The sequence below is a fragment of the Lonchura striata genome, chromosome 3 (genome assembly GCF_046129695.1).
Source record: "Lonchura striata isolate bLonStr1 chromosome 3, bLonStr1.mat, whole genome shotgun sequence".
NCBI lineage: Eukaryota > Metazoa > Chordata > Aves > Passeriformes > Estrildidae > Lonchura > Lonchura striata.
Window position 1 is genome coordinate 24,038,268 of NC_134605.1, and position 18,150 is coordinate 24,056,417.

At 40.3% G+C, this 18,150-nt stretch overlaps 1 protein-coding gene across 2 annotated transcripts in view; it reads right to left on the bottom strand.

Moving 5' to 3' along the window:
• The window catches only part of PLCB1 (phospholipase C beta 1), a 342,949-nt gene that overhangs the window by 96,201 nt on the left and 228,598 nt on the right, over positions 1–18,150 (bottom strand). For both annotated transcript variants that reach the window (XM_021540293.2, XM_021540294.3), the window contains exons 10-11: positions 7,123–7,269; positions 532–689 (exon numbers count right to left, since the gene is read on the bottom strand). In XM_021540293.2, coding sequence (XP_021395968.1) covers positions 532–689; positions 7,123–7,269 — 305 coding nt within the window. The remainder of the gene's footprint in view (positions 1–531; positions 690–7,122; positions 7,270–18,150) is intronic.

Sequence of the window (18,150 nt, forward strand, 5' to 3'; positions counted from 1 at the left end):
ACTGCCAGTGACCAGGCAGAGAGGAGAAAAGGAGTGAACTGATGTGCTGGTTACTGCTGACCAAATCCTGTGGCCTCCAGTTCTGCCCCCTGGAGCTGTAACCTAACCAGTTGTTTCTCCCAGTGCCTTCACATTGCCATTTGTCTCTGCGCAGAGCCAGTTGTGGTGGCTGTGCCTGGTCCTTCAGCCGTGGCTGTGGCCTTGCCTGCTTCTCTCCCTGTGAGATCTGCTGCAGGGACGTGCACAGGAGCATGGACCTGGGCACGGAGCCCAGTCCCCAGATGGCACTGCTGTCACACCACATAATCCCTTTTCCTCACACTGCCATGACCACCAGGAGCCTCTCCCCATGCAAGGTCCAAATGCTGCAACTCTTCTCCTCCAGCAATTCTGCAGCTGCTCCATAATTTCATCCTCCAGCAGCTTTTTGCCCTCACATTTCTGCCCTCCCACCTTGTCAGCGATGCATCTGTGAAGGTTTTGCACAAAAAGAACCCTCCCCAGGAAAAGCAGCTACCCCCAGAGCTGTACCTTGAAGGATATCTCAGTTGTCATGGTGAATCCATGAGTGATGACCGGCTCCTCCTCCGCTGTCCGTCCCTTCCAGCAGTCCAGCTCCACGCAGCGGCAGCCCGACAGGAGCACCTGCCGGTACATCTCCACCGAGGAGTTGCCAGCCAGCTGTCCAGCTGGGACAGAACACAGAGAAAGGGAAGTCATTCTGGGCCTCAGGAATGGATTCAACTGATCTAACAATAATCAGAGTTAACAGCAGCTTTTGCCCTCAGCAGAAAGGAATAACACTCCAAAGAATACAAAAAGCATAAGAACACAACCAAAATCCCTTTGGCACAGTTAATGTCATGATTTGGATCCTGCCCTCAGTCAAACAGAGAAATAACCCAGCTGAAGCCAGCTCAAAAGCTTCTGATGGGCAGCATCAAATACATAAAATAAAATAAATAAAATAAAATAAAATAAAATAAAATAAAATAAAATAAAATAAAATAAAAATAATAACAACTACTTAGGTCTATGAGATTTTGTTATCTCTTGACCAGCAATGTGAAATTCAGACTCAGGAGACCAAGACCACATTTTCTCACAACATGCAGTGTGGTTTAGTACAAGATGAAAAAAACCCCTGCAGTCACTAATGGCACCACCATTAGATCTCAAATCAATATTTAATATGCTAACCACTGCAATGAGTTGGTCAGTTAAATTTCCTGATGTGATACTGTATTATGCAGGGAGAAATTCAATTAAACTGTCCTTTTCCAATAATGAGATAATATAAATCTAAAAATTAGGAAGGAAAAACTAATTTTTTCAAAACTTGTGAAGTATTAAAAAAGAAACGCACAAAAAAAATTTCCAACCCAAGCCAACAAAGAAGTCCAGTTGGATCAGGGAAGGATATCCAACCAGGTTGTCTTCGTCTGCTGCAACAGGTTTGATTCCAGTCATTCAGATACAAATCTCTTGCAGCAGAGAGGTAACAGTAATGGAAGAATAGATTTTTGCCTCTTTTACATGCAAAGAAAATGGATGCAGTTTCCTGCTTTCTAGCAGACTTGCTGAGATCTTCCTGGATTTCTTGAAGGAAATTAATTTTCTTTTTAAGGAGGCAGTGAGTTCATTTACAGTGAAGATTCTTTGCTGACTGGGGACATATAAATACTTCATCTAGACTGGCATATACTACAATGCAGATGAATTCTCATTTTATTGTCTCTGTGATTCTGTGTTTAGGTTTTATGCTGGGAAATACCCATTTTGGGATTTGCTTCACAAAACGGCATTGTCTGCTTTTGCTCTTTTTTTACCTTGCACTAAAAACTGTGTAACAGAACCGCTTACTTGAAAATCCCTGTTTACAGTTTCTGTCTGATACATGAGGTGGAACAATCATAAATACTCCACAAGGTATTAACATTACTCCTGTTGAAATCCATAAGAATTCTCAGTTCCTGCTGAAACCAGTGAGAAATATCTGTTAATAACAGAAGAAATTAGCCAGGGCTGGAAAGCTCTGAAAATCCAAATGGAGTCAGCAAAGTGACAACATGTCTCTTTTTTTCTTTTTCTTTTGGAAATTAGCTTTTCCCTGTTTCACCTTTGATTATGGCAGATTATCTTTCCTCACACAAAAACCTTTTTGGTGCAATTCCAATATCTGAGTTAAGTAGTGGTTCTTTTTCTTTGCAGGATGCAAACAAGCAAAAGTATGGATCAGGGAATAACAACTCACATTTTCATGTACTTATCCCTAAGCATCTCCTTATGAAATCTTGGCTCTCATAGGGAACCACTGAACTCTACTGCCTAAAAAAACCCACTTTCACATAGAAAACTGTTCTAATGTTGTCTTCCTTTTCCCTCAGAGCACTTAAGAGTTTGGATAAACAAACTCTGTTTCCCAAGAGACTGCTGGTGCTAAGTGTTTTGGGCTACAAGATCCCTTCACCTTCCAAAGTACTTAAGTAAATAATGACATGCATCACTTGCCATATGACACTTCCCACACCACCTTATTATATTAGTAAGGCTCAGACGTTTTGGAAGGATTCCTGCAAAGGATAAGAGGATATTCAACCTCCAAACCATACAACCTTCAGAAAGACCCCCAGGCAGAGTGTAAAATGCTAGCACATGTTTTAATAGTTCCAACAGCTCATTTTTCTGAAATACAGATATGTGAAATGTTCTCCCAAATGTGGAGGTTTTGCATACATTATTTAGAAATTTCTATTGTGCGAGTCCCTGTTTGCATTTAGTTTAAAATACCCCTTTTGCATTCTAAAATGCATGTTATAACACAGACACTAAAGGGAAAACTTCCAATATATTTTTAATAGCCTGATACAGTTCAATTTTTCAATACTGTAAATTGAAAGCATTATGTATTCCCTTCTACAATATAAGTAGCGTCTACAGTAATTCCATGCATAATATTTGCATCCCATCACCCTATGTGGGGTAAGGAGAAATGGATTTTGACAAAAAATTCACTTTTCTGAAAAATGTCATCAGCTAAATAATACTTGACAGGATATTATGAAAAATGAGCCAGTGCTGACTGATCTAAGCTGAGGATATGATCTAGGTTTCCCACACAGACCACTTCCACACTTCTGTAACTTTAAGCTGCTCATTTCTCAGGAAGTGCATCCTCACTGGGTTCATCCACCACTGTTTTTCCAAGTGAAAATTATTTGCAATATATGGAGTTAAAATGTGGTTGCTATCTATTTAAGACATCTTTCCTCCCCAAACTGGGAGATTTTGGGATCCATCTATTTGGAATCACCTGACTTTTCACTATTCTAGAATCAGAGGCTGCTTCTTCCCTGTCTTCCAACAGTTTCTCCCAGCATAAGGTGCCTGTATCCTTTGCTGGGCACGAACATGAATTGCTACATCTCCTCTCTCCAGACAAGTCCTGGAGAAGCATTCGGTGCCCTGGATCACACACTGGGGTTTGCAGTGTGCAAACTCAGAGCCCCACACTGCTGGGAGCCTGGCTCCTCACTCCAGCAGCCACAGAAGGTGCTGGCAGCTGAGGTTTTTTTAGACACAGCCCATTTATCTGAATTAATTTTCCTCCTGAGCTATTTCACCATGCGCAGGACAAGTGGATCAGACCCTACACTGTGACACACTCTGCTCCTGCTTGTATGTCAGCCAGAATCAGGCTCTCAGCCTCGCCTGTTGTTTTTAACATTTCACACTGGACCACAGCAGGATGTGAGGCCAGCAGCAGGAAGGTGTCACCCAGCTTTCCACCCCTTCCGTATGGTGCTGTCAGCTTGGAAACTCTTCTGGAGGCTTTGAAGGTGAAGAAGGTTTCAAGGAAGTGCTGAATGCAGATAATAAGCAGCAACAGTGAGGACTGAGGAAGCACTGAGAACAGAAGAGCTGGAGCATGGTAGATGAAAGGTCACAGGCAGCAAAAGAAAAGAGAACTGCCCTTCATGAGACATTTTTCTAGGAACATCTGAAATGCCAAATTGTAAGCAGGAAAGCAGAGGCTGAGGGTGGATGGGATAGTCCCACATGGGCCACAGGTGCTCAGCTGATATCTCAGCAACCTATTGCTGAGATTATTGTTCCTTTTAGCCAAAACATGTGTTGAAGGCGTGTGATTTTAGTATTTTGTATTTCCCATAAACAACAGTAAGTTGCCCAGCCTCAAAACATGCAAAGCTGAGTGTGAAATGTCATCATTTGTCTCTGACTTTGGCTGCTGCTGAAAGAACCGTTGCAAAATCACTCCCCACTGTGCCCATGGAAGAAACCTGAGGTGAGACTCCAGGAAAAAGCAGGGTTCACTTTAAGGGTTCAAAGGAATAAAGAAATAATTATGATACCAGCGAGAAAAAAAGATGAGACAGTAAAAAAAGTTTCTCAAAGATGACATTTCTTTAAGTTAGCCTACATTCACTGCAAATCACTTCTTTCTTCATGGGTTTTTACCTTTGTTCTTAAAAATTACATATCCCTAAGAAAAAAGAAAGCAGTAACACTTCTAAATAAATAATCAGGACTTGATGTACTGCCAAGGGTTTATATTAAAGGCTAGGAAAATGATTAGCATAATTAAAATAAATTTGGAGTTTGCATATGATGCTTTTTATGTTATAATGTTTCTTTGTGCATGCTTTTTCTGGGTTAAAAAAAAAACTAACAAAGGGAGAGATAATTGGCAGGGCATTAAGCTCAGTAATCATAAAGTAATGCCAGGCTGAATGATTTTCTTATTGTCCGAATAATTATTACATGACTAGTTGCTATTTCATGGCCTCAGTCAGGGCAAAGGTGCTTCCAAGGTTTCCCTTCCAAAGCCATGAGCAGTTGAACAGATCCTTTAAGCTCTTTTTGGGAAAAGAAATAGCCTGTCGCCATTAATTTTATTAATATTATTTCCTTGTTGGAAGAAAGCAAGTGGGAATATGATTGCTGTGGTCAATGTAGGTTCAGAGCAAAATCCCAGGCTGTTGGTTTTTGTAATGCACAGATAAAAATCAAATAATTAATTCCATTGTCAGCCAGCTGCCACACATTCAGTGAACATAATGATCCCAATAAAAGGGAAGGGCTTGTGTTTAGTGCCCATAAATATGAAATTCCTTTTCATGCACTCTGAACAGAAATTTGAAAGAGTTTCAGACTTCTCTTGCACTATCCCCTGGGTTTATCCTGATTTACTCTCCCCAGTTTACTAAGCTAGGAATATTTTGTCAAATTAAGACTGAAGATCATGTTTCCAAATATAACCTCTGAAGTTACTTGGAAATGCAGGCAAAGAAACCAGTAAATGCAATCTGAGATGATCTGCAGACTTTCACATACAAGTCAAAGCAAATGTAGCAAGTGTCAAGGTAAATAATTAAATATGTGAGGTTACTTGTAATGCAGTTAAAAAATTTGAGTAGGTTGGACTAATCATAAATTCCCATCCTTAATTCTTTGGGTTTTGGCTTTTGTACCTCTAAAGTTTTGGAACACATCTCTGTCCTGACCAGCCCTGATAAAAATCTGTGGTATGGACCTGGCTATAAATTCCTACTGGTAGGGGGAAGAGCAGTATTTTATCTCTTCAGATCAACCTTAAATTGCATGGTCTTTAAACCTCCTGTGGGCCTGTGCTTCTCACTTGGTACTACAAATTTACTGTTCTCTTCCAGAATACCTGTATAAAGCTGCAGCATTTGGCTTAAGCATCAACTAATCCTCAGTGACAGAACAAAGTCCATAATAGAGGTAGAGGTCTGCAAAACATCATCGTTAAAAATTGCTTTTGCTTTGGCCATGTCTTCGCTCCATCAAAGAGCATAAATTTCTGCATATTGGAATCATAACTTAAAAGTGGCCACACTGATTTTTGTTTCTTTTAATTCAGAGAAAGAAAATTGCAGTCAAAATAAATACTTATGTGACAAGTTCTAGCACAAAACACGTTTTACAGCAGAGATATAAACCCTTGAAAAATGTTGTCTAATGGAAACAATGGCAGCTCATTAACTCTATGAAAGCTGGCGAAGGTGCTGGAGAAAGAGCTGTAACAAACATAAAGCAGATGACAATAACTCCCATGAGGTCTGTTTGAAGTGGGCATTACTACTGTCCGGGGCTGTTTATGTTTTGGCATACTGGCATTCTGAAGGAGTTGATCAGTTAAGGCCAGTCTGTTAATAGCAGTAAGAACCACATATTTAGCATTCAGTGCAGCATAATTTTTTTAAGTTAAACATAGCAAACGACAGGACAAAGCAAACATCAAATCAAACAGGAGAGAACCCCCTGTGTACATCTGCTTGCCCAAAACATTTGTTCCTACGTAAACCAAACTAAAATAGTAAATTTACAGTTATTTTCTCACAAGTTAACAGAACCTTGGATTAGAAAACGAATGCCAAGTTGAATTCCTAAACAGCCTTAGCTTTTTCTGAGTCTTAAAGCATTGTTGACTTTGCTGTGCAAACAATACAATTCAGACTGTAACTCTAATTAACAGGAGCTTCTGGGTGCTCAGCCTTTTTAAAAACATGACAGCACCTAAAAGTTTCAGCTCAGATATTAGATATTGTCAGGGAACAGATCGCTCCTCCTTACATTTATGGGCTGTCAAAAAGTTATGTGCCACGTTGGAACCTCCCTAATCTCTGAATCAAAGCGAATTTCATGGAGCACAGAAAGCTGCCAGATTTAATGTTTAGGGGCAAATTTATGAGCTACAGAGATGTTTCCCATATTCTGCTTTGCACACTTGCCTTGCTATCTTTGTTGCCATAAAAAGTACAATGTTCATTCTCCTCCCTAAAGATGGGCCTTAATCTGAAATCCCGTTTGAGGGAAACTTTCCAGGGACTTCACTGGGTTTCTGACCAGGCCTTATCTGAGCAACAAAACTGCTGCTCACTCACGTGTTAATAAAGGTATATTTGATGCATATGTGTTGCAGCTGCAAAAAAAGTCAAATGCCACTCTTGCTTCCGTGGTGACCGAACTCCATCATCTGTTTAATGCCAATGAGTTTAGTGTATTTTTTGTTACCACTGAAAATCCACTTGGAATTTTTGCAAGGTAAGACATTAGATCTGTCCAACATTGCAGTACCTGTGAGGTAGGTGTTGTGTGAGGAGTTGATGAAATAGTGTGACAGTGGTTGAGACATGTCTTCATTTAAATCCAGTTTCTCAGGTGGAACGACACCGTTCTCTTCTCCACTCAGATACCGCATAAATCCATCCACGGATATCTGTCCTGAGAGAAACACATACCCAGGGAAAGCACCAATTAATTTAAACTACAGATTCTGTGACATGCAGATAAATTCAATATAGACTTACACAAAAGTGTGTAAGACTACATAACCATCAGCCTGGCTTTCACCTAGTTATCCAATATTCTTTTATTATTACTACCTCATTTTCAGTCATACAAGTCGCTGGTAACACACATCCCCTTACCTGTAACAAAGACAAATCACTTCATAATCAGCATCTACATAAAATCAAGAGCATGGGGTGACCAGAGTTGCAGTGAAAATAGATTTAAGCCCATTAAGGGGTCTTTGGGGGACAAAACAAAGCACACTTTCCAGGAGAAACCAAGAAGCCTTCTACAGACACAGGTAACTCTGGCCTCTTTGGAGTTTGGTTCAATGTGTGTATGAACTACCTTTCATGTGGGAACTAAGCTTTATTTTGTAATTTTTATATTTGTCTTCTAAATGATATCTCACTGCAGTGCCAACATAAATGAACATTTCATATGCTGCTGTCAAATTAGAAAGCTGAGTCCTCTCCTCAGCTCAAATATCCCCATTCATCTCAGTGGAGCTATTCTTACTACATCAGGATGAATTTGGCTATCAGGCGTTCTGCATAAAGGTGACTTTAGGGTGTCGATTTGTACATTTAGACTAAAAAGAAATGCAGTAGTCTAAAAGTGAAGATTATTGCTTAATTGAACAAATTTGAGACATTTTTCTTTGCCTGGTATTTTTTTCTATTTTATCTGAATTTCATCTGTTTACTCAACCACATATCTTCAGTTATTTCAGCACCTAAAACAGGTGTTCGGTACCTCTGAACTACATGTTTGGTGACTCCCAACAATGAGAAATTCTTACCTCTTGTGCCCAACCCAAAATATTCTGCACAGTCTGTTAAAGAAAAATCTCATTTGCCTGTTGATAGCATTGAAAATTTAAAGATTTCAGTTCTACTCCTGACTTTGCTAGTCTCTTCCTTTCAGGACCAAACCCTTTTAATACTAAAATATATAAACTTATACATATTTTTCTAGAATGCTAAGGAGCAGACAAAACTGCCTTTTTCTTTTTTTTTTTTCCTTTCTTTTAAAAGCTAAGAACCACATGATGCAAATACTGCATCTTGTAAAAATGTAAAGAATTTACTTAAAATTTGTGTTTGGACCTGATTTGGCTCTTGCTCAGAGAGGAAAAGATAAAACAGCTGTAAACATGTGCATTAAGTGCATATCCTTATTTTCATAACAACCCAGGACTGGTAGCATTAAACAGACTTATTCATAAGAGAAGAAATGCAGTAACAACATAGAGCAATGCAATTGTCATTCATTCTTATGACAACAACTTTAAGTGGCTGGAAAGAAAAACATCAAGTCCATCCCCTATTTTAAGGCTGTAATCTGTGTGCAATCCTGTCAGGCTCCACAGCTGCTTTGTTATAGGGTAAGTAATCATCCAGAGATGGAGTCCCATATACTTTTCTTTCCAGAAGAAAAAATGTAAGAAGGTGACAATCAGGGAAAAAAAAAACACCACTGAGATTTTTCATGAAACTAAAGGTTTAGGAACAAGCTTTCCACTGCCTCAATCTACCAGAGAATGCCAGCAGTACTAGGTGCCATCATGGAGTTAGCTTGACCTAAAATCCACCTAAGAGGTCACTCTGCACCAAGTTTACTGGGTTATAGCTAGAGAATATGTTGTGTATGCATACCAAGTGAAATAATAGAGGGAAAAACAGTTAAGATCCGAATGGGATAGCTGCCACTCACATTTTGTTAGACAGATAGGTTGGTTTGTGCACATGTAGTTTTCAAAGTGATCTTAATGTTCTAATCCTGAGAGTGCACCTGACAAACAGGGGCCTTGATGTTCAGAGGGAGGTGGTCCTCCTGTGCATTGCTGCTGGTGTTAACACACATCACAGTGAGCATTATTGCCACATATAATGAGGCAGCCCCTGAGTTATGCACTTGTCTGAGCTCACGGCTCTAGAACGCCATTTCCCCTATCACAATTAAACAGCCAGCATTGCAGAAAGTGAAGCAATTTGCAAATTCAATTACAGCCAATACTGCACTAGCGAGAGTCTTTCTGCAGAATGGAGATGGCAGATGTCAAAGGGGCTTTGTGTCCTGTATAGTAAAGAGTAGATTGTTTGTGACCAATGTCAATAATATTCTGAGGCCAACGACAGAGAGGACGATATTTGGTGGAAGTCATCCAAAAAAATTAGTATCAATGAAGTGGTAAGATTTCTTCTCTGTTTCCTTAAACATATTACACCTTTACACAGACACTGGCAAGAAAAAATAATATGTGCTCAGTTGTTTCGATTACAGTTGTCATCTTTCATATTTGGATTTATAACAGAAAGATTTAATAGTATGCTTAGGTATAAAAAGTTAGAGAGACAAGAAACCCATAATGCAAAGAGAACAGAAACATGACAGATTCACATTTTTTCTTTTTCTTTTTTTGGCTTTTTGTATTAAAATTATCTTAGCCCTAAAATTTTGATGAAACTTCAAGACATATCTATTGTGCTGTAGAGTTAATTGGCTTGTGTTTTTCTCTCACCACTGCCATGTTAAATTTGATCTGATGTCTTCTTCAGATGGAACTCACATCTGTGTAACCACAGCAGAAGCCATGTCAGCAGCTACAGCCCTCAGCGAGACCCTTCTGTAAGCTTCTTGTGCTGTTTCTTGCCAGCACAAGAAATTTATTTTTCTTCCCCTTCAAACGCCTCTTCTCTAATTTACCTGATTAATTACAATTTTCCTCCCTATGGGGTCACTCAGTAGTGCTTTACTAAAACACTTAAAACGAGCACAAACATAAAAATGCCTCCTTTTTCCTAAGGTACCTGGCCAATTGAAATGTTCAACACAAGTCACTCAGTGCCACTGAGACACCTCCTGCTGAAGAGGGCAAGAGCTTCCTCATCTTCCCCTCTCACTCTGTCCTCCTTCCCTCACACTCTGCACATTTTCCTCTCATACTTTTCACATTTCCCCTTCACACATGGCACATCTCCCCTCAGTGCATTTTGCCCCTCACTCTTAGACCCTTTTCCCCCCTCACACTTTGCTGTTTTTCCCTCACACTTTCCACTTTTCCTCCTATTTTGCACTTTTCCATTTGAGTTTTTCCCTTCACACTTTGCCCTATTTCCCCTTACACTTTCCATTTTTCCTTGACATTTTGCACTTTTCCCCTTACACTGCACTTTTCCTGCCTCAATTTGTCCTTTTTTCCTCACGCTTCACACTTTTCCCCTCACACTTTGCCCATTTTCCCCTCACATTTAGTACTTCTTCCCCTCACATTGTGCACTTTCCTCCTCACTTTACACTTCTTTCTGCACTTTTGCCCTTTTGCACTCTTCACATTTTTCCCCTCTCACTTTGCTTTTTCCCTCACATCTTCCACTTTTCCTCCTCATATTTTGCACTTTTCCCCTCACACTTTGCACTTTTTCCCCTTACACTTTGCGCATTTTCCCCTCACATTTCACACTTTTCACCTCACACTGCATATTTTTGACTTGATTCCCAAAGCACGCATAAGTGGCCAGCTAAAGTTTAGTGCCAGCCAAGCAAATAACAGATCCATTTTAATGTTTTTATTGTGCACTGGAACAGGCCTGAAAATATAAGAACAAGTGTGGAGGAGAAATACAAAAGTGTCTATTGTTTTCTTAGTCATAGACATTCCCAATACTGCAAAATTAGAAATGTGTAGTTGCACACTTGCATAAAGATTATCTAGACTTTGATCTAACTCTATAAATGTACCCAAATTAAAAACTTCCAAGAGTTTGGAAAGGCACTGCAAAGTCTGGAAATGTCTCTCTATGCCTCTCTCTGTATTTGTTAACTCATGCAGAAATATGTGAAGCAGTTTCTTAGTGAATTGTTCCACAGAACACCTCAAACTGCTGCTCCATGCAGCCTTCAGCATGGTGGAATTGATGCAGGGATTAAAAAAGAACCACCATACTGGGAACCAAGTGAAGTCAACAGAATCTGGCAATTTTTCATTACAATTTTATAGGAAGGAGAAGTAATTTCCTACTAGAAGAGGAATATGTTGAGAAGTTCTATTGAATTTCCTGATTGTGATCAGCTTCATTGTATGAAACACGGGAAGTGTTTGTGCAGCTTGATCTTTTTCTGCATCCCTGGCTCCACCTAATTGCTCCTAAATAGTTACAAGGGAGGGAAAAAGAAAAATGAAAGCACAAATTAAGTGGCAATTTCTATGCGTTTCACAAGAATTCCTTATTAACTCCAGCTACATGATCCCATACCTTTCAAGATCTAGTACAATTGATTAAATACATTAACATTCCTGATTAAGAGAAAACCACATAAAAAAGTAACTCCACAAGTATCAAGTATCAAGGCTCCTTTCTAGTCACGATTTGTCTGCTTTAAATACAACAGAAGCTACTTCTATTATCCCAGATCCTTTTTCCTGGCATCAATCTTCAGGCAGGTGACACACTTCTGGCAAATGATCTATCGAAAATTCACAGAATTTCCAGGGGTAATTATGTGAATCCTCTTTTCTATGGTTTTTAGATCTTGTCAACATTCATCAATCAAAATATTTTCTTCTGTAGCTCCTAAGATCTGGAATATCCCCATCCCTGGGAGATGGTGATCACACATTTGCCATGAAGCAGGAATTCCAGCCAGCTGAAATGGTTGACAGGATGGACTGTACTTGGTGAATATACTTCTCAGAGGCTCCTCTGTTTGAAAACTTACTGTGTTATCACAAGACTCTTCTTAGTCCTGTTTGACCATATCCAGAGAACTGGGCACATTTCTCCTGTGGGGCCTGTGACAGTGCTAGGGCAGACACAGGAGACAGCCTCATGGAAAACTGTTCCCATGCAGTTTCCAGGGCTGTAAAAAGCACAGGTTGCTTTTGACAGAGAAATCCTTCTCCCACTGCCTAATAAGACACAGGGTACTTGACAAGATCCTGCTTTCCCAAGCCCTTTAGCAGCCACCATGACCAGCATGTTGCCCTGGACATGGAAATGCTCCTGTGTCCCTGGGAGCTTGCCAGATCCTCAACATGAGCCCTGTTCACTCAACACCTGCTAAAAGACATCAGGGTTCAAAGCAGGGTCAAGATTCCTAAAGAAGCTTCTCCTGAAGTTCAGTGCCCTCTGCAGAGGTCCAGGGTCAAGACCAAAACACCAGCAGTGCAGGAGTCTGGGGGAGATTTAATAAAAGTGCAGCTAACTTCTCAAACAACTGCTTGATCTAAACTTCATCCCCTTATTTTGGCAGGTATGCTGAATGTGCAGCTACTTAATTTTCCTACGCTCTGCCCAGCCTGCTCCTAGGAGTCTTCCAGTCCCCCAGGAAAAGTCTTGGGATGGAAAACAAGAGAGGCATAGCAGACAGCAGAAAACACAACATATGTGAACACTTTTCTTTGCATTTCATTCTTGCAACTTTAACAACAGCCTTCACTTGTCCCTTAAAATTTGTGGATGATCTGTACAACAATTAAAATGTCCATTTGCTTGTCCACAGTAAACAGGTTAGGTCACATGGATCTTAAACATTTATATCTGTATATTTGCAAACTTCATAGTGCTTTCCATTTGTTTACACCCATACTGTTAGCCACTCAGTTATAATGTAACTGGAAAGCACGATTGTGCCAAGAGATGTTATTAAAGTAAAAAAGAAAACAAACAAAAAGGAAGTGAGACAATTAATTGGCATCTTGTATCTCCCAGTCAGCAGCACAGAATTGCGGTAGTATTTTGTCTGGCATTGAAATCAGGTTTATTACAATGCAATCTGTAACAATAATCACATTTGCTGTAATCCCACATAACTGAGCAATCCTCTCAATTTGCAGATAAGAATCCAACAAGCAAAGCAGATACTTGATAATCCAGTGAGAGATCTGTAAATCGTGTCCCATTGGGAATTCTCTCTCACAAACAAGCACTGCAATTTACAGCTCATTAGGTATTAACATCTCATGCACAGTGTGGAGTAGGATGCATAGAATCCTGGTGTGTCTCTTGACACTGGGCACACATTAGCTACTGTCTGCTCTCTAGCTTTGTGAGCCAGCAGAGACGCTCACAAGATGAATTTACATAAAATTCACACTGTGTGGGACACAACATGCCAGAGCTGCTCTGGTGGCACTTGCACCATTTGCATCCAAGTGATGCTGAAACTTGCTTGGCTTTCCAGACACAGGTTCTACTACTACATTGCTATAGGGTAACTGGAGTTTCTGCTGTATTTAGTTTTTCAAACCAGGCCAGGACAGGATTGTCCCGTTGCACTGTCCACTCCTTGCCACTCTTAGTGGCAAAGTCATCACAAGGAGAAAACACAGTATGAGCTCAGCCCAGACTGAAAAGACCCAACCCCACAAGTGGGTTACTAGACTTCACCCCAGTTATCTTAGTGCTGCTTTGTTTTAGAAAACACAGTGAGGATGGCAAAGACTCTCAGGCCTCAGGTCAGGATCTGCAGATACATCAAAATCTGAGTACCAACCACCATTTACACACCATGGGCAGAAATCATCAGTAGCTCCTCCATTTTAGCAGTTCTCTCAATGATCAGTAAGGGCAAAAATTCACACTAGTCAGACAACCTTATCAAATTAATAAGTAGAGGAACAGCAGTATATCTGAATTACTGCATCTGGTTATTAGTGAAGCATTTAATGAAGTTTTAAACTCAGATTTTTCATAATTGGAAAAACTAATCAGCAAAAAAGTTCAGACAGAAATAAACTGAGGTCAGCTTAAAATATCAGGGTTTCTTTAAATTTGAAAGCTGAACCACACAAAATGTCCAGAGGCTGAACACTGATCAGCGGTAGGTCTGGTTTCATAAAGTCCTTAATAATGTGAAAAAGTAGAATCTACAATACAGGGTTTAAAAAACAGACACTTCTCTGGTGGCTGTTAGCAAAACAAGAGGGCAAAGCTGTAACAAACCACGTAAATGGGACACAAATCAAATGAGAACACACAAATAACAATTCAAGCTACACAGCTAATCACTAGAGCAAAGAAAAATCCAAAATACAGAGGTGAATAGGGAAGAAAATGCCTAGGAACCTATCACCCTGAGAAGAAGATGAGACACAGAAACCATCAACCGATCTGTGTAAGAAGCTATATCAAAAAAGGTGATTAATAAAAAGGAATTAAACAGGTAATGACACCAGAGTAAGCACTATAAAACTTGGGGTGAGTGTCTGAAAAAGCTTGGCAGTGCTTCAACAAAGCGTGCTAGGAAACAGTCTTGCAGTGAATTTATTGGTTGTCTCATTGCTTAAATCCTTTAAAATCAAAGCAGAACAATATCCTGTTGTGTTCAAATCTCATTTCCTTTCTCTAAACTTGGAGGAAAACATAATAGATCCAATCCTGCCCTCAGTTATAGTCGCTGAAATACCTTCTGTAATTAGAGTTACCTGGCCACAAACCAAAACAAGCTGTCTTGGGGAAAATGTTCTTGAAACAGAAATGGAAAACTCCCTCCATAAGGAAGGAACAGAGCAGCCTTGAATGGGTATAGCCCAATAAGATACAGGGAGATGTGAACAGAGAGAATGATACAAGATCAGGATGAATTATCCTATATATATGATTTATCCTGATACAAGATCAGGATAAATGCTTACTGAATGGCAAGTTAGTGAGGGAAAACACAGCAAGGCACACGTTGTGTCTAAGTAGCCAACATAAAAGAGCTTGCTCAGTATCCAATAATCAATGCAGAAATATCGCATGCCCAAGGACACTGCGATCCAGAGCTTTGTGCAGAGGAAGGCTCGTCAAGTAAAGCAGAGTTCAGCGTGTCTAATCAGGAATGCTTGTCATTCTAATGAAGCTATCATATCCACTTTAACATCTGTACAAGTGCACAGAGAAAACCAAGAGTGGATACAATTATTTATCTTTTTTGGGGAGTGGCAAGAAAATGTTTGCAGATAGAAAACCACTTTTCTGAACTATCAAGATGAGGCACCACAGCCCAAGACACTTAATTCACTCCAGGGAAGAAATATTTCCTACAAGCTTCCACACAAGCCATGCCAAACAGCAAATCTACTTAAATCAGAATTAAAACTTCAGGAGCATTCCAAGGACGCTGACATCTCCAAGGGAAAGGAAGAATGAGGAAAAAAACAAGTTTCCAAATCTCACTGGTGCCTGTAGGCATGAACCATCTGGAATGAACAAGATTTTAAAGCCAACTGCAATGTTGAGTGTGGCATTTATTTACTTATTTTATTAGAAGTCATAGGTTTTTTTCAGCCCTTTTCAGGCTCTCGGGAAGGAAGGGCTCTAATCCACAGGGGCTACACAGCCTATGAAAAGGAGGTATTTTTTTCTCCAGTAATGCTAGAAAACAGCAAAACATACACTGAAGCAGGGAAGATTCTAAGCACTCAACATTTTTTCTTCCTTAGAATTTATACCTTGGAAACACATTTATTTTGATGGATATTGATCGTTTCAATGCCTGCAGCAGATTTAAAGCCCTCTGCTGTTACAATGCGTGGTCACAGTTCAGAGATTCTGGTAAGCAGAGATTTCGTGGTAAGGAAAACAAGTCTTGGAGCAGTTTCTAAAACTTCAGCAGGCAGATGTATACAAACTTAAATAACCAGTAATTGTTAAGGAGTGGGGGAAAACCCCAAGCAATCTCTCCTATGTCTCAAGACTGAAGCAGAGTTTTACAGCCACAAAACCCATCCTCTGCTCTTGACTTCTCAGCAGAGATGTAGTAGAAATTCCTTCTGACAGGATATCCCTTACAGGCTATCAGAAAACAGTTAGTTTAGATCCAGTTAAATCCACATAACCACTACAAAACCACTTTTACACCAGTCCCTAGCTAGCAGTGGAATAAGCACTTTGCAACATGGCAAATTTCTAAGCCAGCTGAGTGGAAAGGATTTAAATCAGGCAGATAAAAACACCATTCATCCCAGCAATACTACAGTTATTTCTGACAGACTTGAAAGAGGGACATCACTGGAATTTGTCACTGTCTTGCTCTGTACAATACCTCAGAGTAATCCTGGGAGATGGAATAATGTTAAATGCTGGCTCACTTCCAGTTGCTAGATTGGACATCTAAAAGACATCTAAAAATATGTATTTTGTTCTGTTAAGTGATACTTCTCTACATAAGCTATTAATGCACTTGCCAAAAAGACTGCCCTGTAGTATCACAGGAAGGGATAAGAGCATCAGTGTGCTGTAAGTGCTGAAAAAAATCTAAAAGAGAAAAATCACAGGTGACATTTTTACTTCCAGAATCTCCTGCAGCTGAAAATAGATTAATATTAAAGAGAAGGGGGAAAGAAAAAGGGGTGGCACTGCAAAGACTGTGCAAATAAACTGAAAATAAGGGATTTTAGTCCCTTTAAAGGGCCTTCCTTATCTGTTCTTTAAACTTGGTTCTGCAGCTGCAGGCACTGCAGTGGACAATCCCTTCCATAAACAACTTGAGCTGTCTCCTAATAACAATCACTTTTTTTGCTCTCTGTACTATCTGGTACTCTGTGCCAGGACCATATTGTTAGGAAAGTTTTCCTAATTTCCAGCCTAAATTTGTTCAAGGCCACCTGATGCCTGTGTGTTCTTGTGCCAACATTGTCCTTTAGTTTACACCACTTCTTTCTGCCTTCCCAGCATTCAACCCCGCTGCATTTACAGGCGTATTCCAGCTTAAGGATATTGTTGGATGACTGCATCTGACACCAGAAGGGAAACTTCCTCATATGGATGCTGTGTTCAAGCAGGGCCCAGACTCCATTGCTCTGAGAGCCCTGGTCTGACAGATCCCATACATCCCAAAATACTCAAGGATCAGCCTGGCTCCTCAAGGCACAGATTGACTGACTGTTGAGTCGAGCCGACCCAAGGATGAGGCAAACCCCAAAAATGACACATGAAGGGGGATGGCAGCGAGCCCATTTGTGGCTCTAGATGTCACCCAGCAGATCCCAGCAGCCTTCACTCCCTGTGTCCTCAGGGGCCCTTTCCAGCTGAAAGCTCTGCATTTGTACAAGTCATAATGAAGAGTCAAACCATGCCATATTTGTCCAAACTTTATCTACATTTGTTTCCTTCAGCACTTGAGTCCAGGCTCCTTTATATTTTCAGAAACAAATTCTATCTAATATTAATCTTCAAATAATAAATTTTGCTGCTAAAATGGAATACTTCCTTGTGTTCCATAAAAGAGGCAGCAACAAGCACAAAATAAACAGTTTTACTGTTGGACTGTTTTCTATTTATGGGCTCTGACAGTCTGAGGCAGGGTCAAACACAATACAGGCAGGCGACTGCAGGGAAATATCTCTCCACAAGCCCTGAAACACAGTGTTGACATAGGAATCTCTCATCTCTGAGCAAAAGCTCCAGCTGGAGGGAATGAGGTTCTAAAAGCTCTAAACCCATGTTTGCTTTGTGGTCCTGTCACCCCATGTTCTTTCAGCCATTCCCAGTGCTAAGACACAGGGTGAAGGCTGCCTGTAGGTTTTGATCCCAGGGCCCATCAGGTGGGTTCCAGGTGGTGGAACAGGAGTCACCGGTGTGGTCACTTCCATGTTGGATAGCACAGGGCTGGGCTGACTGCAAAACCTGCATTGGCACCAGGAGTTTATGCTCTGCAGCTCTGAAGACAAATTCCACAGTAAGTGTGGGCCATTTTACACTCCGCGCTGTTTCACTGAAACCAGTGAACTATTCCTGGTACCATATACTAGGTCCAAAATGTATTTCTGCAAAGCTCATGCTTCTTTCAAAGTATCTGCATTATACACTGAAGATCACGAAA